Source organism: Notolepis coatsorum, assembly GCF_963971535.1.
Source record: "Notolepis coatsorum genome assembly, chromosome: 7".
NCBI classification, from domain to species: Eukaryota; Metazoa; Chordata; class Actinopteri; order Aulopiformes; family Paralepididae; genus Notolepis; species Notolepis coatsorum.
This window is the reverse complement of record NC_140171.1, coordinates 119,476,514-119,502,602: the sequence shown is the minus strand read 5'-3', so window position 1 is coordinate 119,502,602 and position 26,089 is coordinate 119,476,514. Positions and strand designations below refer to the sequence as shown.

The window sequence follows — 26,089 nt, the reverse complement described above, 5'->3', positions numbered from 1 at the left end:
TAGAATTGGAACATTAGAAATTGGATTCGGCCAATCAGAGATCGTCTCTGTGAAATTCTGCTCCGGAAAAAAATACTGGCGTCGGCCAATCAGAGAGCGTCTCCGCGAAATGCGGCTACAGATATTCTTGACGCTACTGGCTAGACCGCTTCAAATCGCGCCCAGATTCCAACATAATAGTCATATTTCAACGCACAACGCGTTATGCACTGATTGGCTGTGACGGATACAGCGATCAAACTGTGACGCGCACTCAGAGCGATATCGCGTATAGCCCGGGCCGAGAAATACGGAAAAATAAAAAAAAACGTGATGTCACTTCCTGCTCTGGAAAACGAGTGTTTTTTAATTGCGATAATAACGTTATATTGTGCATTGGAAATACAAACATACTTAAAATGAGTAAATATTATTCATTTTAAACATGTTTATATTATTTATAGGGCTATAAAACAAAAAACAAAAAGATACTTATTCTTGTTCTACTCTCATATAACCAGGCAGGGCCTGAAGGGGGGGCGGCGCCCTAGCGCCCCCCAGTGGCGGCCGCCACTGTAGCGAGCGCTCTGCGCTCTAGTGGAACTATCCCTTTATCCAATCTAGCACTGAATAATTTTTCTCCATGTACACACCCATCCGCCTGGCCACACCCACATCCGCTCCTCTACATAAGCGGGGTCGTGGCCATACGAACAGCTCCTTCCCAAGTCTTTCACCACCGAAGGCGAAGACTACGGGGTCCTCAGTGAGTCAGCGCAGAGCGCTCGCTATACTCATATAACTATGGTTATAGGATAACCGTATGTTATATATCGTATAGCTTACGCTCTGCGCTCTAGTGGAGCACAGGAGCTGAGCAGAGCAGAAGCTCGACAAATGTACCCGCTGAGGCCCCCCACAACCATCAGAACCGGGGAGGACCCGAGCCCCCGGACCCCCCTAGAGGGGGACGGGAGGGAATCGGATCCGACTGTGCGAAGAGGGTTTAGTAACTCAACGCACAGGGTGAGCAGATCGTGGGACTTACCTTCACACAGAAGGACCCGCGACTACTCAGGCGCGCATCCCACATGCCACTAGGGAATGAACGGGAAGGGAAAAAAACCTGTTACAGCCCCTAACATCACGGGGTCAAAGGCCAAGAACCCAACCCCGTGGCAAGGCCGTAGCAGCGGAGCGCGAAGGAGGACCCAGCCCCAGGAACAGCCTGAGGGCCAGGACCCCCCGGAAAAGGGGGCCTGGTGAGGCCAACGATGCCGCAGCATCGAGACCCCACCAGACGGTAACTAGTGACACCACCCCCCACATCGCCAGCGTATCGGACAGGGCCCAATCCAAGAGCAGGCCCTTCCCCCCTACAGCACGCCGCCCTGAAGCACTCCACAGAGGCTACACCCCCACAACACTGTGGGGCCAGTCGGCGCACCGGGGAGACAACCCCCAAAGAGGTTGATCCCTCAATTCTGGCAACAGGTCAAAAGCGTAACTCGACCTGTGCCCGGAGCACTGCGGACTAGACAGGCGCCTAAGGGGTCTACTGTGAAACAGCACCCTGGCGGAAGGGGCGTTCGGTATGCTGTGCACCATGTCGCAGCCTCCACAAAAACCCGACCCCCTAGAGAGGCCGAGGCACAGAAGGCTGACATGATTGGCAGACGTCATGAAAAGTGCGGGGGCACACTCGCAGGCAGACGGGGTCAAGCCCGGCCTAACCCGAGAGTCGACTCCGCTATCAACACACCGGCGGGGAACCAACCACCCCCCTATGTTTAGTTTAACAGGAGGCGGTTGTTCCCTTAACCCACCAAGAAAAACCTAGAAACAGAGTGTTTCAGTTTTCAAAGGGTTAACCCAGGCCAACAGGTCGACGGGAATGAGTCCGGACCTGGGCCTGGCGGACCGGGACCTACACAGGGATGCCTAGAGGGGTTGACAGCAACCACCTCGACAGCCCCCTCCCATACCTGCCCAGCAGGGGGAGGGAGGAGTGACACAATGGAGAAGGACCAGGCCCCCTAACACAGCGCAAGGTACAACACAGTATGGACCAAGCACGTCACTGTTATGGGCAAGCCGTAGTGGCATACACATGACACACATATCCACGACATCAATCCCTGCGAAGCCCGGACAGAGCACAAAGTCCTTCGGGGTACCAGAACAGCAGATATGCGCCCCGGCGGACAACGGGTTAACTGACTTGGTCCGGCATGACCAGAACCAGTCCTGCGTCCTAGTCACGCCGCCATCCCCAGTCGTAAGAGGGGGGTAGGTACGCGTGTCGATCTAAAACATCACAGAGGGCGCCACCAAGATGGACAGAACGTGAATGCGCTGCACCTGGCGGCCCACCTCATGGGCGTGAGACCCCTCCGCCAATGTAATGATCTACTCCGTCATCTCCCCCCGGAGATGCACGCAAGTCACCGAGTCTTGCACTGGCGCTCGGTAGAGAAAAAAAATCTCCTTCCTAGTCGCCCGCATAAAAAACGCTGTTTCTATAAATTGGGCAACCAAGGCGCGCCGGCCCAAAATGATAGGTTATGTATATAACCTAGTTATGAGTACTGGCTGAGCGTCTCTCATCAGGGAAAAACCCCCTCAAGGGACCTCAGGGCGCGCTAAGAGCGAGACGCTCAGCCAGTACTCATATAACTAGGTTATATACATAACCTATCGTTATATACTCGTACTGGCAATCGCGTCTCGCTCTTCGCCATATCGAGATATGGGGCAGAGCAGACGCGAGGCCCGACAAATGTACCCCCTGAGGACCCGTAAGCCCTACCACCAGGGGGGAGGGGAGTCCCGTCACCCCCCCTTCCTAGTGAAGAGGGGGCAGCAGTCAACTCCACCCAAGCGCGAAAAAGAGGGAACTAGAACCCCTAAAACGCACAGCACAAGCGGACCATGTGTGACACATCACCTCGTGGCTCACACCCACACATCCCTGCTAACCCACCGAAAGGCGGGACGCAGGGGAGGTTCCAGACCTCAGAACCGCCTGGGAGACAGAACCCCCAGTCATGTCCATGAGGTAAAACCTAACGAAGGGACCCGGGGAGGACCAGGAGGCCGCAGCACAGATGTCCTCCACCGAGGCCCCCCCTAACAAGGCGGCAGAGGCCGCCACCCCACGAGTGGAGTGCGCCCTGACCCCCCCAGGGGGGGCCAGCCCAGCCAACGTGTAGCAAAGGGCAATGCCCTCGCACAACCAATGTGACAGGCGCTGTTTCGACAGTGCCTTACCAGCGCGAGAGCCGGCGCTGTTTCGACAGTGCCTTACCAGCGCGAGAGCCACCGTAACAAACAAAGAGCTGTTCGGTAGCCCTGAGGTCCTGAGTCCGGCTGAGGTAAACCCCCAAAGCCCGGACTGAACACGACAGGTGAAGGCTCGCCTCTAACTCATCAGCGTGAGGAAGCGGATGAAACGCCTGAACCACAATATCCCTGGAGCGAAAAGAGCTCCGGATATTTTTTGGCACGAAGACTGGATTAGGCCTCAGAGTCGCACCGCTATTGACACGAATAGACAAGCACTCAGGCCGCACCGAGAGAGCACAGAGCTCACCCACGCGCTTAGCGGAGGTGATGGCCAGCAGGAAAGCAGTCTTGAAAGACAGCTGTTCCAAAGACGCCCGCTCAAGAGGCTCAAACGGGGCCTCGGACAACCGGCCGAGGACCAGTTGAAGGTCCCAACTCGGAGACAGAGAACGTTTCACTGGCTTAAGGCGCCGAGCGCCAAGCAGGAAACGCTTCACAAGAGGGTGGCTGAACAACGTAATGCCCTCAAACCCCTCATGACAAGAGGATATAGCCGCAGCATATACCCTCACCGTCGAGGCCGACGTTTATCAAAAATAGACTGAAGGAAGGTAAGGACAGCGTCCAGGGGGCAGGACACCGGGTCCCAGCCCCCCACCTTACACCACTCTTGGAAAATACGCCACCTACCCACGTAAACCGCGATAGTGGAGGGAGCATGCGCGTTCAAGATGGTGTCGACCACAGAAGGGTCCATCCTCTCCAGACTCACCCTCTCACCAGCCAAACCATCAGCGGCTGGCCCAGCACAGGGAACTGCCACAGAGACCCGTGCGCTTGAGAGAGGGCCCGCGATGACCAAGGAACAAGCCACGGCGGGGCTACCAAGAGCTGGATCAGGACCGGGAACCACACAGCTGCGCCCTGGTCCGGCGCAATCAGGATCAAGGTCCTGCGCTCCCAACGTACCCGCTCCAACAACTGACCTATCAGATGTATGGGGGGAAAAGCGTACAGAAGCCCGGGCGGCCATGGATACATCAAGAAGGCATCCACCCCCAAGGGAGGATCGTCCCCCCGACTGACCGAGAACCACAAGGGGCACTGGTGGGACTGTCTGCTCGCAAACAGATCATCCACCAAGGCTTCCCCGAAGCGGTCCCAGACCTGTCTGACTATGTCTGGACGTAGTCCCCACTCATCGTGACGAGGACCGCCCCGCGACATCACATCTGCGCCCACATTCTCCCTGCCAGGGATGTGGAGCGCCCTCAGGCTGCGCAGATTGCGAGACGCCCACAGCCAGAGCTCGAACGCCGCCCGGTGCAGATGGATGGAGCGTACTCCACCCTGTCTGTTGATATACGCCGCTGCTGTCATGCTGTCCATCCTGACCAAGACGTGCTCGCCCACCACCAAGTGGCCGAGCCGCTTGAGGACCAGTAGGACCGCCTTCAATTCCAACACATTGATGTGCATGGCAGACCGGGCAGCATGGACCGTCCAGCTGCCCCCACTGCGTTGGTCCGACACGTCCCCCCCCATCCCGTGAGGGAGGCGTCGGTGAAGACCGTGACGTGTGACCGCCTGCCGCCCATGGGGACCCCACTGGTGAGGGTACCAGGCCTCCTCCAGTAGGCGAGATCCCCCCGTATTGACAAGGGAACCTTCAACCGTTTCCACTTGTCTCTCACCGGGTCTATTTTCATACTGGAAAACCACCTCTGTATCCTCCTCATGAAGAGGAGGCCAAGAGGGACCACAGAGTGAGCAGATGCCATCATACCGAGCAGGCGCATCACATACAGCGCCGTAACCGTCCCGCCAGGACGGAGACCCCTGAGCGCGTCGAGGGTAGACACTCGCCACTGCTCCAAGAGGGTTGCCCTCATGGGCCTTGAGCTTAGAACCAAGCCCAAGTACTCCACCTGTTGACTGGGAAGAGGCGTACTCTTCTTCCAGTTCACAGCAAAACCCAGCTTGGTGAGGAATTCCACCACCAGCCTGGTATGAGACCTGGCGACCTCCTCCGACCGGCTGAGGAGCAGAATGTCGTCGAGATAGAAAATAATTCGTATCCCCTGACGACGTAGAGGCTCCAGCGCGGTCTCTACGCACTTGGTGAATGTGCGGGGGGCCAGAGAGTAGCCGAACGGCAACCTCTGGTATTCGTACGCCACGCCCTGAAACAGGAACCGTAGGAACTTCCTGTGAGGAGGGAAAATCGGGATGTGAAAATACGCATCCTTCAGGTCTATGGAGGTGAACCAGTCCCCCACCCTGACAGCGTTTAACAGGTGTTTGACGGTCAACATTCTGAACCGTCTCGCCACAATCAGACTATTGAACGCGGACAGATCCAGTATAGGTCTGACACCTCCCGTTTTTTTGGGCACCAGAAAATAACGGGAGTATGGGAGCTCCCGTAGCTCACCGCATATCTCGGCGCTATTTCTGCGTCGGGGAAAACCGTGCTCGTCACGGATCTGGGGGACACGAGTTCGATTCCCGGACCCGCCGTCATTTCTCAGAATGTCTTCCCCTGCTCTACATCCCATTTCAACCTTTTTCTGTCGGTCATGCTTGACCAGAAAAGCGATAAACGCTAAAAAATAAAGTAAAAAAAATAAAAATAACGGGAGTAGACGCCCGACATCGCGTCCTCCTGTGGGACCACGACTACGGCTTGCTTCGCCAATAGAGATTGGATCTCGTCGGCCAGAGCTGTCACTGCTGCCGACCCCGACAACAGGGTCTGCACCAAACCTGAAAACGGAGGGTGGGGTTGTGCGAACTGCAAGACAAGCCCCCGCCTCAACGTTCTCTCCATCCACTTCGACATATGGCACTGCTGAAGCCATATGTGATGATACTCCCAGAGCGCACCCGCCGCCATTTGGCGCTGGTCCGCAAGGAACTGTAGATAGGCGGCCCGGTCCCTCCCGCTGTGCGTAGCCAACTCTGAACCCGCCAACCGTGCGGGCAGGGCGTTTCGTGGAGTCGGGACAACGGTCCCTGATACAACCCACGAGGCAATCGCACCCAAGGGGGGACCCCGACAGAAAGGGCCGGTTTGATACGGGAGAAGCTGACATCATACCAGGTGACAAAAGCTCCCCCACTGAACACCCCTCCAGAACATGCTGAGGAGTTGTTCTGCAGCTGGACATGCAAGGTGTGAGGCCCCCATGGGTTCCTACACACGTAGCCCTGCAGTGATATTACTACCACCCAAATCACGCAAGCCTGCCAGACCACTGCCGATCTTGCGGGAGTGGGAGGCACCAACGTGCTACCCGGCCTGGCGAAGGTCAGGTCGGGGAAACCCACGCTGAGCATTCTTTCGAAGAGGCCTCGAGTCCCCCTGCTGACAACCTTTGAAGGTGACAGACGTAACACCAGGCTCACCAATCGCAGACGCATAACGCGTGGCGAGGGAGCCACGTGACAGCACAACATTCTCACAGACAGACCCAGGCTCAGCCATCAACTGGGTGTCAGCTCCTGTCCCCATGAGAAGCGAAACGTGGGGCCGCAAGCGCTTCATTGAAGGCCCGCGGCCCGCAGCCAAAGGAAACGAATCAGAGCCCCTTTTCCTCTGGTGTTGGGGGAGGGAGTGATCGGAGAGCGGGCTGGACACAGCAGGACGGCGACGGTTTCTTAGGCCGTGCTCATCCAATGTAGCCGATCCCTCGGCCGCCAAGGCTGTCGGCCTTGTGGACACCTGTTGACGTAACGCCCAGGGTACCTCCGGCGGGGGAAACATGGCCGCCGGTCGAGGGCCTCGCCATAGTCGCTGACGAGGCCGTGCTCTCACCTCTGGCTGCATAGCGTGAGGCGGTGTGGGGCCCAGGCCAAATACCGCCCTCGTTTCCGCAGGACGACAAAAAAGTCCTTCCGCGGAAAGAGGAGCCTTAAGGAGAAGAAACCTTTCCTCCTCCCCATGGGAAGACTGCTCCAACCAGAGATGCCTATTAACAAGTGTTGATATAGCATCCTGATCCTCCCTGCGGTTATAGCTTGCGACTGATTCAAGATTTCTATAACCCCAAAAACACGCACAATGTTTTCAGCGTAAGCTGGCCCTGTAGCCCCACTACCCGACGCTAATGTGGATAGAAAAACAATCAGCTGAGCCACGACACTGGCCGCAGCTAAATTCCATCCTATGGCAGTATAAACATCATCAGACCATACTGCCACCTGCCGGGCCGACTTGCTCTCAAGCATCGGCTTCCGGGTGGTACACCGTTTAACCCCGCCGGGGCACAGGATCGATGCTACCTGGCTCTCCAGCCAAGGCACACCTGCCCTGCGCCCTATTGTCAACCCATTCACCCGTAAAAAGGGTAAATAAGTCTCAGCAAAACCCCCCACATTAGCTACCGACTGACCTTCATCAATGAACCGGTTAAGAGGAGGAAAAAGCGGTGACATCCCACAGCGGGGAACATTAGAACAGTGACCCAGAATTATAGCATTAGTATTAGCAGCGCGCTCCAGGATAGCCTGGAAAACGTCCAACTCAAAGTCACGTTTACCCAGATATCCTGCCCCTTGCGCCAATACACAACTCGGTTGTCTCACAGGACAACAAGCAGTATTACTAACACCAGCGTTAATGCCTGATGGCACAGAGCCTACCTGAGTGCGAGGTAGCCCGATAGCTACACATCGCACGCCGTCCCTCGATCTGCTGTCAAAAGACGAGGAAACCCCAGGACAGACCCGACATGCCGTTGGAACATGCCGAGAAGATTCCAGGGGCTGGCAAATCTCCGGCGAAAACCCAACATTGTTCAATTTCTCTTTGCATTTCATAACACTAGTTACACAGGGTGCAAAGCACGTCCATGATGGAAAACGAAAAAAGAGGAAGGGCGAGTATGACCACGCCTGGTGACTTATAGGAGGTCACTGGGGCGGGGCCTGGTCAAGTGCAAGGGTGCTTTGTTTTTGTTCATATAGTACAGTAGGTACAGGAGATGAGGTATATCTCGATATGGCGAAGAGCGAGACGCGATTGCCAGTACGAGTATATAACAGTGGTTCCACATAGGAAGCACCCAGGGCCAGCGCTATATGCATGTCAAGAACCCGAAACACATCAATGGTGAATTCTAACAAGAAAACACCAGACGACGTCCCCTCCATGCTGTCTGGGACGAGCAGCAGGAAGCCGGTCAATAAGATACAGACACGGGCGACTGAGGGCAACCCCGTCAATTCCGCTCCTCACATAAGAGGGGAAGACAGAAGTTCCCCCAGAGAGACCTCCATGTGAGTACAATTGAAAAAGATACATGCAATAATAATTGGGCCAAGTGACCAACAGCCCAATACACACTGTAATAGAGAGCAGAGCAGAAAACGAACAGTTTTCGAATGCAACGCATCGTCCAACTTTGACAAAGACAGCGGTCTGCAGCACAGAGCCTGTAACCTCACGGACGTCTCCTGGCCAATAGGAAACGCACCCAGTGACGTATCCCATGGCCGGGGGGGAAATCCTGTGACCCACCCATCCCTGTGACGCGCTGCCCCTCAGCCGACAGGGAAAACTGCCAGGCAGGAGGTCCCACCTCCCGGCCAATCAGTAAAGGGGGGGAAGGATTTTATCAGCCCACCCCTCATGACCCCTCACCCCTGAAACGATGCAACGACAAAGCAGAGCCATGACACCAGTCATAGCGTGCCACATGAAGCGCATTTATACCTGTTAGGGTAACAGCTTCACATTCTGCACGCCAGCCACAGACGATAACCTCGCCTGTGCAAAAACTGGTTTTATACATGGCTTCAGGCTAATGTGCGAACCTGCGACGCCCCCCCACCCCCCTCCTGCAGCCGGACATGGTGCAGGCCCGACTACATCTTCTGCCAAAGATTATGTCGTAGTCAGAGTGCCAGGGCCTGCTATTCTCACGGCTATGCCAATGGTTGTAGCACAAGCTAAACCGCTAACTCTAGGCTAACTGATAGCATCAAGCTAACGTTCCCAGCCGAGCACAGCCGGCAGCTAACGTCGTAGCTAACAGCTAACTGGCTAACAGTTAGCTCAACCCGGCTATTGCTAGCCACTAGTTCATGCAGAAGCAAGCTAAGCGGCTACCACTGAAAACTGTACAATGTGAGAAAGCAATACAGGCCAACACTTCAGACAGCCGCTGTCTTTTCCTCTTCTTATCCGAAGAAAAAAAGGGAAAAAAGGCAACACACGTCCCTCTTCAGAACGGTGTTTACCAGACACAGCGGTGCCGGCAACAAGCCCCTCGTTGTACGCGGGCTTATAGCCAACTTGAGCATGGAGATATTCTCATAACGAACACCAAGCTCACCTCCCTCGCACCGGGTGATTTTCATCTTGAAAATCGGGGCCAGCACTGCGACAGTGGGTATCCGTTTGTCCAGAGACTCGGGGAATTGAACCGCAGATTCGGAATCACAGTCCCAGGAAAACAAAGCTCTTACTTGAGGAGGAGCTAATGTTAACATGGGGCATCAAGCTAGAACCCCCTCCACGCCGCTAAGGGGCAGCGAAAAGGATCCCAGCCTGGAGCCGACCTTCGTAAGCTGTGTAGTTGTTCCCCCCACAACCAACACACCTGGTGCCTGCGTCGCAAAAAAACACAGCCGATCGCCTCCCAAGCAAAGTGTCCAGCTGCAGAGCCGGAGGCAATGCCGGCAGGGATTGCTCAGCGACGCGAGCCCCTAATACGAAACGCCGGTGGAGGTCAGAACCCGATCATCTTAATCTAGACACTCCGGTGGCGAAGACATTATCGCTGTATAATGTCAACGCAGCTCCTTTCCTCCAAACGTAGCTCCTTTCCAATAACTATTTCGGCACTAAACTCAAGTGGTGTATACAGACACTTGTCGTGGTGAAAATAGGGAAGGAGCTGTTAGTATGGCCACGACCCCGCTTATGTAGAGGAGCGGATGTGGGTGTGGCCAGGTGGATGGGTGTGTACATGTGGAGAAAAATTATTCAGTGCTAGATTGGATAAAGGGATAGTTCCACTAGAGCGCAGAGCGTAAGCTATACAATATATAACCCATTTCTAATGACATTAAACATTTGAGTTTAGCATTACCTCAGATTGTGCATGGAATGGGTGATGTTTTCTAGTGTGAAACACAATCACAAAGGTGGATTGTTCTGAAGATATTTATTTTTTCTTTGATGAAAGCCCTATAGCCAAAAGAGAACTTTGAGTACCATATTTTCCCAGCACCTTACATTTCATACTGCAAAACCTAGGCAAGACTAGGCAAAACCCATTTCCAATTACATTAAACATTTGAGTTTAGCATTACATCAGATTGTCAAGCTGTTTTCAATGTCAACAATGGTGTTATTACTAGACTGTCTACAGATAGGTGTCCATGCCAGGCTACGCCTGTGCAAATGTATGAACACACAATGCAGGGGTAAAAAGCTAGTGTGATCTCAATCAGAACAACAGGACATATTAGTTAGGTGAGGTGAGTGATATAAACGACAATGAACAGATGAAAATGTCACACTTGCAACCATGCTAATGTGGAAACATTTTATTTTCTCCATTCAAGGTCTCTTAACTCCTATTGGACCTTTCAGAGCAGCACTGTGTGAAAGACTTATTTTATGTCATGTGTCGTCACGTGTAGTTCTCATAGATTTATAACTTTACACAGGTATTCAAGCTATCGCCATTGCTTAGCAGACAAACATGTGACATGACTCATTTAAACCATTAAATGCAGACTACAAAGAGTGACACGTTCAGCCGAACGCACAATTGGAGGGGGGCTTCCCACCCTCCAGAACATTTACAACAAGCGGTGCAGGGGGAAGGCTAAAAGAATCATCAAGGACTCCAGCCACCCGAACAACTGCCTCTTTGAACTGCTGCGGTCAGGCAAGCGATACCGGAGTCTTAAGGCGAGCACAGAAAGACTCAGAAGAAGCTTCTATCCCCAGGCCATCAGGCTGCTCAACGAACAACAAACACTATGCAACAACCATCAAATGCACACAGCACACACATCCACACACACTCACTTTAAACTAACAACTCACTGCAGCACCCACTTTACACACTTTAGAACACCTAAACACACTTACACTTTATATTTATTGGTAAAGGATTTGCACTACAACTCGTACACCTTACTGTAAATTGTACCTAAATTGTACCTCATCCCATTTCTGCTCTGCACTATATAGTATTGTATATTAGTACATTGCATAGTATATTGTATATTGTATGGTAACTCGGTTACTTCTATTCTGCATCGAACATTGTACATATGTCTATACCAGACCTGGGCATTGTACGGCCCGCGGGCCGGATACGGCCCGCGGGATGATTCTGACCGGCCCGCGAAAGATTACATGATAATAAAAAAAATATATATATATATATATTTTTTTTTAACTTTTTTCTTTTCATGTCAACGTTCACACCCACAATATACGCTTACCTAGGATTTGACTTGATTCAACAACAAAGCAGTCGGGGGAAGCCGAAAACGGTCGAAAGTGTGGTTATTTGAAGTTTGGATTTCTTTTTTCACAACTGAGGTAGGTAGATAACATTTTTAGAGACTAGTACAGAAAAAAGGTACCGTTGGGTACCGGTATCGATTCACAGGTACCGGTACCGTATCGGTTCAAATGTGAACGGTACCCATCCCTACTGAACACACAACTGCAGGGCATGAAATGCATAGCCATGTGAAAGCCTTCATGACAAAGTTGCAATTAATTTCAAGGCAACTAGGCAGCAACAATCTCAAACACATGAAAACCCTGAAAGAAGTCAAACCATCAGCTGATCACCGGCACAGGTACTCATCCATGTTGGGAGCACTGCATGATGAATTTTCAAGGCGTTTTCAAGATTTCAAAAAGGTTGAGGATGAAATGCAGCTGGTTTCCTCTCCCTTTACCTGCAGTACTGTGTTGATAGTGCACCCACTGATGTTCAGCTTGAACTCATTGACCTGCAGTCTGATTCACTACTGAAAGAGCACTTTAAGTCAGCATCACTGCTAGAGTTCTACTCTGCTCTCAAGGAGGAGAACTTTCCAAACATGAGGAGACATGCTCAGAAAATGTTGGTTCTCTTTGGATCCACCTATATGTGAACAGACATTCTCAGTCATGACGTTTACCAAGTCCAGGTACAGATCCTCTCTCACTGATGAACATCTGGCAGCTGTGCTTCGCATCTCCACCTCAGACATGCAACCTGACTTTGATGAACTTGTTAAAGCTCAACAGAGACTGGATTTATCACACTGAATGAAAAAAAAAGAGCTGAAGAACACTAAAATGTGGAAATATAACAAGTGAAATGGGACAATTGATATATATATTTTTTTTTTTTGCACAGTTCTGAAAACATTAAATGTTTAATATAGGCATGTAGAGTAAAAAAGGCTACTCGGACACTTTTCATGTCTTGTTTATTTTGGCTATAAGATGATGTGATGTCTTTAGAAAGCTAAGAAAATCCTTGTTTCAATAGTATATGAAACTCAAAATAATAACTTTATTTGTATAGCACTTTTTCATACATGCCCTTTGTTATTAACACTTTGGGTGCCGGAAAACGCGTAAACACGTCATTCCCGGCCATGCTCAAGTTGCCGAAGACGCTTTACAGCGTCTTTAATATCAATATTTCAAAAATCGGGGATCGGATTCATATTTCCCCTCCGCTGGCCTGAGATCCACCAGGAGGACCCACTGAGCTCTCTGGCGGTTCAGGAGCGCCATCTGGTGGCCGATCGGCGCAATCGCTTAACAGGAAGTGCCGTAGAGGTTGTGCTGGTCGGCCGTATTACTTCCGGGCACTCGCTATAGGTCACGGGACTCGATCTCGACACACTACATAGCGATCGATTGCCAATAACTCGATAAACAACATGATTTGGACGTATATACCATTATACAAGCTGGAGATGGACCGGGTAAATCGACATCCCATAATGGTAAAATTTCTACTCTACGATGATCGCCCAACGGCGCGCGGAGACTGGGGTGAGTTTTAGCGTGTAAAATTACCGTCTTCGATACTAACTGCTATTATCAACATTTGACCCACATTAGATGATTGGTATAACGCTGCCCACGGAATTATAAACGCCCCCTAGCCCATCCGGTCAACATCAGATGACGTGTAGTAACTTCTAGAAGTACGTCTAGTTGGAATTTTTTATATCGCGCTGATTGCCATAAAACTGTATTGCATCATCAATATAATGTATTTGGGGCTATAGATCACGTTCTGGAGAAAGCTGCAGAAAGAGATGAAAACATACTTATACATTAGACCATACTTTACTATGAATATGTGAATGAAAAAGTTTAACGTTGCTACACAATGAACAATACATATAGGACTTTGAATGGGCCCTAATAATGGCAATGTAGCAATAGAATTAAAAAAGTTATAGCCCTGCAAAGAAGGGGACTTTCTCTATAGACAATGATAATGAATTTAACCCATGGCAGCCAAAGTGTTAATGTTTCACATTTTGTTTATCATTTTGGAAATAAATTCTATTTGAATAAATTATATTTTTGAAAGCTAACCTCACCTTTTAATTGCCAAATAATAACATACACTCTTACCAGGGGTCAAAACAATGCCATTTACTGCTTTTTATATAGAAATAAAATGTATATTATGCATAATTGAGTTTGGAATTTTGGCCCGGCCCTCCAACATATTTTCAGTTGCTCATTCGGCCCCCGGGAAAAATAATTGCCCACCCCTGGTCTATACTGAACACTGTGACCTCTATTTTTACTTCTATTTTACATGCTATACTATTTTTTTTTCATACTTATCTTGTCTAGCACAGTCTCTGGAGCGTAACAGTAAGAAGCATTTTGTATAAAAATATTCTGTACTTCTGTATGACAACTATTAATGAAACTTGAAACATTAACCTGGCCTGCTTACATCTGTTATTGTTTAATAATTTTTAAGACTACAACCTCACAATTAAGAGTTTTACTTCCAAACACAGCAATGCGAGAAAAGGAGAGGTGTCCTGGTCATGCAAGCTTTTACGGCTAGGTTGTCCAGTTCCTATTTTATAAGTCAAACTGACGACTCACTAGATTAAAGTGTTTGCTGAAAGGACAGATCAGCTTTGGGCTGGAGAGAGCAAGTTGAGCAAGTTTCCCAGAGGTTCATTATTAAACGCCCATGTTCTCAATCAAAGAACCTTCAAATCAACCTCAGCATATTTACAATCAGGACACCCATCTATATTCGACCTACTGCACACTTTAGTACCAACAAAGAAAAAAGTAAACAAACCTAAACCCAATTTCGTTTTTTTTTTATTTATACTGTAGGTAAAATTCAAAGAGGAGGATGGTGCCGATTGTGGTGGTGTGTCACTGGAGTTTTTCACCCTCCTCAGCAAAGAACTTCTCAACTCAGAGCCGCAGATACTGTCAGTCAACGAGGACGGACTGGCCTGGTTCACGCAAAATGTATGTGCTGTATTTTCTGAGTTACCCTGTTTTATAATATTGCTGTTTCCATTTTTTACTGAATACTCTTAAGCTCTTAGGCCCTAGCCATATTTTCAGAAAATTCATCTAAAAGTACATACCCAAGTAAATGGAAGATTGCTCCACTTCTACAAGGTCCATTAGCATGTGCTTGGTATCTAGGGACAAAAGTGATCTCATTCAGCAGCTTCTTAAGATTAAGTGTACTACAAATCTAAGCAAATTAACAAAGGGAAGATTATTTACAGGGGTTTCTGTAGATATAGTACTGAATTGTGCCATCCGGACACATGCAATTTGAAATATGAATATAGAATATAGAATATTAGGCCTATAAATGACCTTATTATGGCCAAGTCATACATCTATGGATCGGCCCAAATCTCCTCTTTCCAATGGCAGAGTTAAATCAGGATTTAGTACCACCAGGTGCCCGTTACAGGGCAGAAAAGACTGTGAATGAAATCTACTGTAAGTACTTTTGTATAATGTCCATAGCGCCGCAATTTTTTACCGGATTGTTACCGGATTACCGCGTTTTGTAGACGTTCACAGAAAGGTAAAGAAACAATATACGTTGTATTTTATGGCAATAACATTCAGGTTTGTTCGACCCGTGAGATATAATCAGTTAGAGCACTGAGGTCATCGATTTAGGTACTTTTAGATGTCCCAAGGTTTAGGTTTAGGCTAAAGACTAAAGACTAAAGGCGACCAAGCTTTTCCGGTGGCTGTCTCCATGTTGTAGAATAGTCTGCCCAGACACTAGAGATTTTTATGTCGCGGCTGAAATCTCACTTGTTTTCATTGGCTTTTTGAGGCTTGTTAAGCCTCCTGGTCATGTTGTGACTATTTAGTCGAGTGAATGTCTGTTTGCCTCCATTAGTGTCTTTCAATTGATAATTTTGCTTAATCGCAGGTCAAATATGGATTAATATCCAGCAATTTCATATCCTATTTGTTGCCTAAAATCTTGTCAGAAACATATTTCAGTGAACTGTTTTGGTGATTCACATTGTCGCTTTAAGGATACTGGGTATCTTCGTTCCCAGTATCCTAAAGTTTCACACCTGGTTATAGCAACTAGAGTTACCTGGTTATAGGTAACTATACATTTACAAATTAGTATTACATGATAATGCACTGGCCATTGATTATTTTATCAATGTAACAGGTAAAGAACAGTGGCTTAGGTTTAATGTGAGTGTAAAAATAGAAGATATAATTCTTTGGAACCCTTTGGAGGGCCAAAGATAATGTTGGGGAGGGCTGAATTCGGCTCGCAGGCCCTACTTTTGGCAGCCCATTACTAGAGTTACCTGGTTATAGGTAACTATACATTTACAAATTAGTATTACATTTCATGTCAAACTAGCAAGATATTATCCTTCTCATCCATATACTTCTTCAAAGAAGAAATAATTTAGCACAAACTTGTTCTATCGTGAGCTACTTTATTTTACATATAACTTTCCTGATATAGTAAAAACATTGTAAGAATATACATTATATAATATTGTATATCTAATTATACTGTATGCATTTAGTTACAGCTCAAATCTGACAGTCTTTTAATCTCTTGTCATCCCCACAGGAGTGCAGCGTGACTGATGAGTTCTACCTGCTGGGGGTGCTCTGTGGGATGGCACTCTATAACCGATGCCTACTCAACCTCCTCTTCCCTATCGGGCTTTTCAAGAAACTCCTGGGTTTGAGGCCAGGACTGGACGACCTGAAGGACATGTCACCAACAGAAGCAGAGTAATTCTATTCTACTAGCTAAATCATCATGTCATTGTAGAATATTTCAATGAGGTTTGGGGTTTTCTAATAATGCCTATTTTCCATAATCAGGGGTTTACAACAGCTGTTGAGATATGAAGAGGAGGTTGTAGAAGAAATGGAGTTGGATTTCGGTTGGGTAAGAGTTGATGCTCAGAAGTAACAAAGAGTAATTCTAGTTTTCAGTACTTAGATGCAATAGATATAATACTGTAATAATAATTACAATGGATACAATTATTCAAATTGATCTCTTCCATTTCTTTTAAGTCTCGAGGTCAAGAACTGCTACCAGATGGAGTGAATATCCCAGTAACAAAGGTCAATAGGTATGTCTAACAATACAATTTGTTTATGATTGTGATGTCAGTTGCAGAATATCATGGAAATGCTGATGATAAAGCATGGGTCTTCTGTGTCACACACAGGCAGAAATATGTTGACCTTTACGTTGATATGGTGTTCAATAAGTCAGTGCAACATCAGTTTGAGGAGTTTGAGAGAGGCTTTTTGGACGGCTGTCCCTCACAAGCATGGAGAATGTTCCACCCTGATGAACTAATGACACTTCTCCATGGTGATGGAGACTTTGAGTGGAAGGAGCTGAGAGAGGTGAAGTTCATACACTGAAATCAGCTACAGATGTTTTATTTTTTAGATACCCAGATTCTCTGCAACATCATAACAGAGGTGTGTGAGAAACAAGGTGGCAGAAAGCACTGTCATTCATACTTAAATTACATTTTCATCTTTCTTTTCCTGACAGAATGCCAAATATCAAGGCTACACGTCCACAGATGAGGTCGTCCAGAACTTCTGGGTCGTCTTCACAGAGTTCTCTGAGGAGCAAAAGAAGAGTTTCCTCAGTAAGCGCAAAACAAAACTTGTGACCTATCTCAAGCAAACTTTGTTTGTCCGGAGGGAAGCAACAGTTGTGATTGGAGGATCAAGAAAAGAGGGCAGGCTTGAGATAGGTCTAAGATAGGTAAAAGGAAAATATTTCTTGTCCATCTTTAACTCTCTTGTATTATTCATATAGTTATATTTTAAACTCATGGCTTAGATCACGACAGCCATAGAAAATAGTAAATTCTTCCAATGACAGGGAATGCCATCCATTCTAAGAATTCACATACCCATGCCCCCCAGAACCGCTCGGTCTGTTTTTGTGAACATGCACCATTTTCTGATAAAGCTAGAACTCAGAGAGGGACCATTTCTGATGTCACCTGGATGTATAATTCAGGGTTGCTCCATAGACAATAACTTCGGGGGCCCATGAAATGTTTATGTGAGCTATAACACGCAACATTTGATTTATTTTTCTATTTTTATAAACCTCATTTAAGTGTGAGAACTCAACATTTTATGCCTCCAACAAAATCAGTGGCCCGTTCATTGTCTATGGAGCAGCCTTGGATTCATAAGTACATCCAGGTGACATCACACAATTTGAGGTTTCTCTCTTTAATTTCCAGGTTTAGAAGAGAATGGCCACAGATATTGACAGATATTGATATCCCCCCAGAACTAGGGCCCTTTTGAGGAACTCTGTGTGTTTCCACCATGGGGGACCAGGATCTATCTGTTCTGGGGGGTAGGACTTTTCCGAAGTGCACAAACTTTGGGGGTGGTGCTTGTGGCACTGAATATTCTGATTGGTCGAGTACTCGCAGCATTTAATTTCAACCGGCATTTAAAAAAATCTGCTGCACAAACCAGTTTTTTGTTAATTGAGCTATGCATTAAAAACAAAGCGATTTTTTTTATATTGTGCTGTCAGAACAGTTCTAAGTTTGTAGCTCAAGTATTTAATGAGACATTTAACGTCCATTTCTCCAATGTCATCTGCTTTCAACCAGGAAATTTGAACATGAAATGCATATTATAAGCTGATAAATCTAATGATCTATGCACAAAACTGAAATCTTTCTAGCAAATCTCTTAGTTACAACAAGATTGTATGAACTAAGCAGGTTTGTAGCTCAAGCGTTTAAAGACCACTATTGCCTATTACTAGGCATCTGGATTCCTGTGAGTTGCCAGTGAGTTGTCTGTTGCACATTCCTGTTCAATGCAAGGATCAATATAAGGCAAAAGAGTATGCAGGGAACACTGTTCTGTTCGTTTAGCAGTGATCATGAAGATCTGATCAGAGAAAATTGTCCTTTTGTGTTCTAGTGAGACACTGGAATGCCTTTTTCACACAGGGGACTAATTTGCTTAATCTTTGCAGATCTTTATACTGCAGTGGAAACGCAGACAACAATGGGCTGAAGGAAAGAAAAAAAAGTACCGTAAAATGTAGTTTCTGGGACTAAAGGTTCAGGCAAATTTTGGTCAAAACGTGGCTTTTGTGTTCTTCTTCTTCCAGCCTTTCTGACTGGAACGGAGAGGCTGCCGAGAGGGCGCCTGTCCAGACTGCGAGTGACGATCAAGGTCCTTCCCAAGCCTGATCCAGATGAACACTACCCAGAGGCGGAGACCTGCTTCGAGGCCCTGCAGCTCCCCATGTACAGCAGTGTCCACGTGCTTCGGGAGAGACTTGTTCATGCCATCACCTATTGTGATGTGATTGGGAAAACCTGAAGGTTCACCTCATTCTCGTCACCATACCTGAAAACGTTCATCTAACTCTCATCAGCATTCCTGAAAAGGTTAATCTAATTCCTATCACCAGACCTGAAGAGGTTCATCTAATTCTTATCACCAAACCTGAAGAGGTTCATCTAATTCTTATCACCAAACCTGAAGAGGTTTATCTAATTCTTATCACCAAACCTGAAAAGGTTCATCTAATTCATATCACCAAACCTGAAAAGGTTCATCTAATTCTTATCACCAAACCTGAAGAGGTTCATCTAATTCTAATTCTAGTAATATCTAGTATAATATAAGTAAAAGTATATTCTATATTGTAATATACTAAATTATGTTATATCTAGTCAAATTAATGGAAGAACAAATATAAATGTAAGGGGGTAGGGATCAATAAGCTTAGCTTCCCTCTACTCCTTTTTTGGACATGTCTGCTAACCAAACACATTGCTCTTGACCTTTTGTTTATAATTCCCTTTTATTTATTTTTATTTTTTTAATGTTTTTTTTAATGTTTTTTAATTTGTTATGATTGTTTGGTTTGATGGAACAAGATACCGTGATTTGTTTGGAGAAATATGGAGAAGTACATGTTCAAAAATAAACTTTTCATTAATTCATTCATTCATTCATTCATTCATTCATTCATTCATTCATTCATTCTTATCACCAAACCTGAGCCGCTGTTTACTGACATCAGGCCAAATTATCACCTCTCCAGTAATGAATTGTAAGATGGTTGAAATGATTGTCGTCAGCATAACTGAGCATGTTTTCAAGTCCAAACTATAATGTCACTAAAAGTCAGTGTATAATGTATAATGCTTTGCTGTGCAAGGTGAACCTTAGGTCGGCATAGACCTGCTGTATGTACAGTATATGAATGTTCTCTTGGTGAGATAGTTACCCTATGCCATATGCCCCATGCCATGCTTATACCTTGAATGTACACATATCAGTATGTTTAACCTGTTAAGCCTTAAGGTCCCCCTATAGGGGGACCCTGCTTTTCTTTATTTTAGATCCCCAATTATCATATCATGGGGTATCATTGGAAAGCCACACTCATTGGCTACATCCCTGTGCAAAGATTTTCGAGATCGCCAAATGATTGACGGAACTAGAGCCCCGGGAGTCGGGGGTGGTAATGTGTACTTTTGCGTACTTTGGGGCACGCCTCACATATCGGCATGTAACTCGAGAATGGATTTTGTCACCTGAAAGGGCAATCGACAGGCAACAAATAGGGCTTTAAAGAAATGCACACCCGAGCCACTAGAGGTCGGCAAAGAATCGTCCACATGTGGGCCCTTGGATGTTAACACTTTAATCGCCGGAGACGCCGAAACTTGTCATTCCCCGCCATGCTCATTCTGCCGAAGACGCCGTAACACGTCTTTGATATCAATATTTCAAAAATCTGTGATCAAAATCATATTTCTCCCCCGGGGACCTGAGATATACTGCTGAGCTCCACTCAACTCTCTAACGGTTCAAGAGCGCCATCTGGTGGCCGATCGGCAGATCGCCCAACAGGAAGTGATCTGTGGATGAAGTGGTGCTCACCCATATTTCGTCCGGGCACTCGCTATAGTTAGAGGGACTCCATCTTGACACTGAACACCGATCGGTGCAAATAACTCGATAAACAACATGATTTGGACGTATATACTATTATACAACCTGGAAATGGATCGGTATTTCTACATCCCATAATAGCAATATCTCTGCTCCACGCTCATCCCCCAACGGCGCGAGGAAGCCACGGTGAGTCCCAGCGTTATTTTTTAATGTCTTCGATACGAACTGCTCTAATGATCATATCACCCACACTAGATGAATGATATAACGTTGCCCACGGAATTATAAACGACCCCCCGCCCATCCGGTCAACATCAGATCATACGTAGTAACTCCTAGAAGCACATCCAGTTGAAATGTTTTATCTCGCACAGATTCCTACCAAACTGTATTTGATCATCAATATAATGCATTTAGGGCTATAAATCAAGTTCTGGAGAAAGCTGCAGAAAACCATAAAAACATACTTATACTTTAGACCGTATTTTAGTATGAATATGTGAATGAAAAAGTATAACGTTGCTACACCCTGAACAATAGATATAGGACATTGAATGGGCCATAATAATGTCAATTTAGCAATACAATTTAAAAAGTTATAGCCCTGCAAAGAAGGGGAACTTCTCCATAGACAAATAGAGCTGGCTAGGGATGGTAAATTATGAATTTAACCATGGCGATCAAAGTGTTAACATCCCAGGGAACTAATGTTAAGAGGTCAATGTTTTTAAATATTTTTTTTTGTAGCCAAGAGTAAAGACCATAACCCTATCAAAAACAGTAGTCAAATAGTATATTTTCATTTTTACTGATGTTTTATATGTTTTATCGGAAATACAAATTTATCTGAAAATGCGAATTATCGTAAAAACCGCAAGAAATGACTAAATCCAGATTCAACCCTGCCATTGGAAAGAGGAGCATTTTCCCTATCCGTAGATGTATGATTTGGCCATAATAAGGTCAAGTTCAAGGTAAAATATGAATTTATAATTAAAGTAGATTATCATTAATTACTGTATCTACAAATCCTTCTGTTTAATCATCTTCCCGCGGTTAATTTGCTTAGATTTTTTGTACACATGATCTCAATAAGGTGGTGAATGAGCTCAGTGAGCATTTTCTCGTGCCCCGTATCAATTTTTGATCATCATCATCTAAATCATAATTAATTTATTCATTACAATTTACTCAGCCTAGTAACAGACACAATATTTCTGACACTGGAAATACTTACCCCCAGGTCCCTAGATGCACAAGAACATGCAAATTGACCTTGCAGAAGTGGAGCAATCTTCCATTTACTTAGGCATGTACCTTTTAGGCGAAAACGGTCTACAGATTAACAGGTTAAGCCCTACACCCTACATAGATATCTATCAGTAGCATGAGCCCTGTGCCCTACACCATATGATGCAGCTGTGAGATTAATTAAGACAATGAAAAGGGACCATATCACCCCTATTTTAGCTTCTCTGCCCTGGCTCATCATTTAAGATCTTAAAGTGGTAATATCTTGAATTTGGGTTTTTGGGGGAATAATATCAAAGACAACCAATCAAGTCTAATGTGTAATGTGTTCATCAGAGATAAAATAGCACACATATTAACTTTGTTTTTTTTTAATTTCTTCACAAATTAATATGAACTAAGATTTTCGATCATTTAAAATGAGGACCCTGTAGACTCAACCACTAAATAGTTTATTCCTGCTGTTGGTACGTGGTTGAGTCTACACAGTCCTCATTTCAAATAATCACACATTTTTATTTTCACAATTGTTGTTGTTTTTGATTCCCTGTGTACCGTGTCTTCACAGCACCAGTGAGAGGAGCCTACAGCTTCACATTTACTGCAGTTGACTGGACATCAGGGAAGAACATGGAAATCATGTATAAAAATGAAGAGAGAATCTTTTGGCTGGGTGAATACAATAATAATGCAGTCATGGAGTACATAACTAGTGGCATCACCCTAGAGCTGGAGGAGGGGAACATTGTGTACATGCGTTTACCATCAACTCGCAGGCTTTATGATGACTATAACAACCACAACATGTTCACTGGCTCTATCCTATCTGACCACACGTTGTATTGTGTGGAGCTGAACAAAAATACTTTGATTTTTGTTTAAAAGCCTTTATTTTCACATGTTTGACTGTAGCAGAGGGTCAGAGTCTGATGGTACCTTGTTATTTTTGTTTTGCAAGACTGTCTGAAGTATGTTCACTGTAAATGCTAGATCCCATGGTCTGGAAGGATGTTTTGTAGATAGTGGGAGTGGTTATGGTTAAGTTAGGGAATATGTTTATAAACAACTTTGAATGTGAAAAAGTTGACGAGTCACAACTTTGCAGCTTGGACAAAAGGTGATGACCTGTGTTTTCTACCGGTTTCTACCTTCAGTGAAGACAGTGTGTTTGTTCAGGCCTCTTCTTGACCCCATAGAGCACTCTTCCTCCTGTCAATAAACTCATTATCAATAATATGAGTCATCTGTTGAACTGTGTTTATTTCTAAGACTGTGGTTGCCTTGTTCCATTATGATGTTACTATGTAAACAGACCACGTCATGGAGTGGGGTATAATTTTACAAACTGAAATGAAGAAGTTATGTTATCGTTTAAATCTACACTAAGCTGTGAAAGAGATACCTTTATGATCGGAGAGAGCCATGAGTAATAAAGAGACATCAAAGTCGTCGAAGAGATTGGGAGAAGAGAACAAGTAGTCAATCCTGGAAAAGGTCTTATGTTTGGCAGAGAAACAGGAAAAGTCCTTTAAGGTAGGTACGATCAGGAGCTTTGATAACAGCTCTACCATCTCTTTGATAACAGCTCTACCATCTCTTTGATAACAGAGAGCTCTACGATCTCTTTGATAACAGCTCTACGATCACTTTGATAGAGCTCTACCATCACTTTGATAACAGCTCTACGATCACTGATAACAGAGCTCTACGATCTCTTTGATAACAGAGCTCTACGATCAGAGCTTTGATAACAGCTCTACGATCAGAGCTTTGATAACAGCTCTACGATCTCTGATAACAGCTCTACGATCACTTTGATAACAGCTCTACGATCACTTTGATAACAGAGCTCTACGATCACTTTGATAACAGAGAGCTCTACGATCACTTTGATAACAGCTCTATGATCACTTTGATAACAGAGCTCTGCTATTCTCTTTCTCTCTCATACTCAGAAAAAAAGCTTTGGATATTTGTTGATTTTCGAGTATAGTTTTCTTTTTTTTTTTACATATTTTAAATGATCTGATTGTAATCACTTTTATCCCATTGCTTTGATTGTCAATTAAATTATTGGGTGGGGGGCGCCCGAGTGGCGCATCACATACAGCACTACGGTGCAACACGGCCCACCCGGGTTCGACTCCCGGACCCGGTGGCCTATAGCTTATTAACAGCGGAAGAGTGCTGCAGAGTGCTTCCGCGTTTTCCCTGATTGGCTGCGACACGCCCCGCGGCAGCGTGGCAGCCGCGGAGCGGCAGAGCTTGCGGCATTATGTAGCCGTAATCCCAGATGTTTTTCATTCGATGCTTAGCTCAACTGCCAGCGCTGCCGTGCTGTGGATCCTGCGGTCCGTTGGTGACAAGTTCGATTCCCTTCAATTTTTTTTTTTTTTTTTTTAACGTGCATTCTTTCGCCGGTTAAGTTTAGGCATGTTAACTTTAAGCATTGTTTCGGAGTTGGTTATGGTTAAGGTTAGGCATTGTTTCGGAGTTGGTTAAGGTTAGAAGGGTTAAGTTTAGGCGCTGTTAAGGAGCTGGTTAAGGTTAGAGTTTGTCTTAGAGAATGGCAATATTCTTTCGGAGTTGGTTATGGTTAAGGTTAGGCATGGTTAAGGTTAAGGTTAGGCATTGTTTCGGAGTTGGTTAAGGTTAGAAGGGTTAAGTTTAGGCGCTGTTAAGGAGCTGGTTAAGGTTAGAGTTTGTCTTAGAGAATGGCAATATTCTTTCGGAGTTGGTTATGGTTAAGGTTAGGCATGGTTAAGGTTAAGGTTAGGCATTGTTTCGGAGTTGGTTAAGGTTAGAAGGGTTAAGTTTAGGCGCTGTTAAGGAGCTGGTTAAGGTTAGAGTTTGTCTTAGAGAATGGCAATAGACAGCCTATTTCCGCGCTGCAGCGCGAGGCAATAGAATAGACAGCCTATTTCCGGCTGCAGCTCTCTCGCGCTGCCGCGGTCACATGGGCGTCATGGCCAATCAGAGAAAACGCGGAGGCACGCAACGCACTCTTCCGCTGGGAATAAGCTACATGCGACCCGGTGATCTTTGTCGAATGTCTTCCCCGGTCTATCTCCCATTCCTCCTGAATGAATGAATGAATGAATGAATGAATGAATGAATGAATGAATGAATGAATGAATGAATGAATGAATGAATGAATGACAACTTTATTTAACAGATTGCAGAATGGGTACAATACATTACGGCTCAATACATACAATTGTTAAGGGGATGCAGACCTGAGAAAGACGATTGTCTTGTTTCCATCAGGGTCCCCCATTTTCAATTCATATAGAAATTTATGACATACACAACATACATGACATTTATGGCATAGGGACATATAGGTATTTAGTTTCTCTCTCTCTCTCTCTCTCTCTCTCTCTCTCTCTCTCTCTCTCTCTCTCTCTCTCTCTCTCTCTCTCTCTCTCTCTCTCTCTCTCTCTCTCTCTCTCTCTCTCTACCGGACTGCTCGGTAGCAAAAATCAATAAAAACATTTAAATTCTTGGGTAGGGGAGGGGTGCCAGCGAATACCTCTTGGTACCAATTGCCCGAGACAGTCTCATGGCTTACCATTGTTTAGAGAGGCTAAATAAAGGTTGTGTATACGTTTTGCTGTGTTACTGCAGATGCACAGTTCTTTCATGTTGAATATTGATCACTACAACTTTCCATCATCACTACACCTACATTTAGTAGGGTCAAGATTCAAGAGGTTTATTTGTCACATACATACCAGGGCATACAGTGAAATGCGGGTGGCCATGCCCGCTTTGATTGTGCAATAATACTAAATAATAAAATAGACATAATAACCAGGTAATAAAATAGTCTATACTAGATATCCTTATGCTATGCTTGCTATTTCTAAACTATACTATACAAGAACCACATCAGTTCTTTCCTTAAAGTGACCTTTATTTTCCTCTTTCCTTTAAGTGTCCTTTACATTTTGTTTAAAGTGACCGTTTGTGTGTGAGCGAATGCAGCATGTGTGTTGTGTGTGTGTCTGTGTGTGCTTATGTGTACTTGTGTGTGGAGAGTTCAGTGTTCAATGTTCTGATCATGTTGGGTCGGGTCATGTTGCACAC

General features: G+C 45.9%; 1 protein-coding gene across 3 annotated transcripts in view; it reads left to right on the top strand.

Annotated features, from left to right (window-relative positions):
• herc56.1 (HECT and RLD domain containing E3 ubiquitin protein ligase 56.1) overlaps positions 1-19,789 on the top strand; it is a 64,422-nt gene extending 44,633 nt beyond the window's left edge. For 2 of the 3 annotated variants that reach the window (XM_084319367.1, XM_084319366.1), the window contains exons 18-24: positions 14,627-14,767; positions 16,383-16,549; positions 16,643-16,709; positions 16,841-16,899; positions 16,999-17,182; positions 17,337-17,436; positions 18,945-19,789. In XM_084319367.1, coding sequence (XP_084175493.1) covers positions 14,627-14,767; positions 16,383-16,549; positions 16,643-16,709; positions 16,841-16,899; positions 16,999-17,182; positions 17,337-17,436; positions 18,945-19,159 — 933 coding nt within the window. In that variant the 3' untranslated portion in view covers positions 19,160-19,789. Of the gene's footprint in view, positions 1-14,626; positions 14,768-16,382; positions 16,550-16,642; positions 16,710-16,840; positions 16,900-16,998; positions 17,183-17,336; positions 17,556-18,944 lie in introns of all 3 variants that reach the window. The other variant, XM_084319368.1, reaches the window with a different exon arrangement.
• Positions 19,790-26,089: the final 6,300 nt, after the last annotated feature.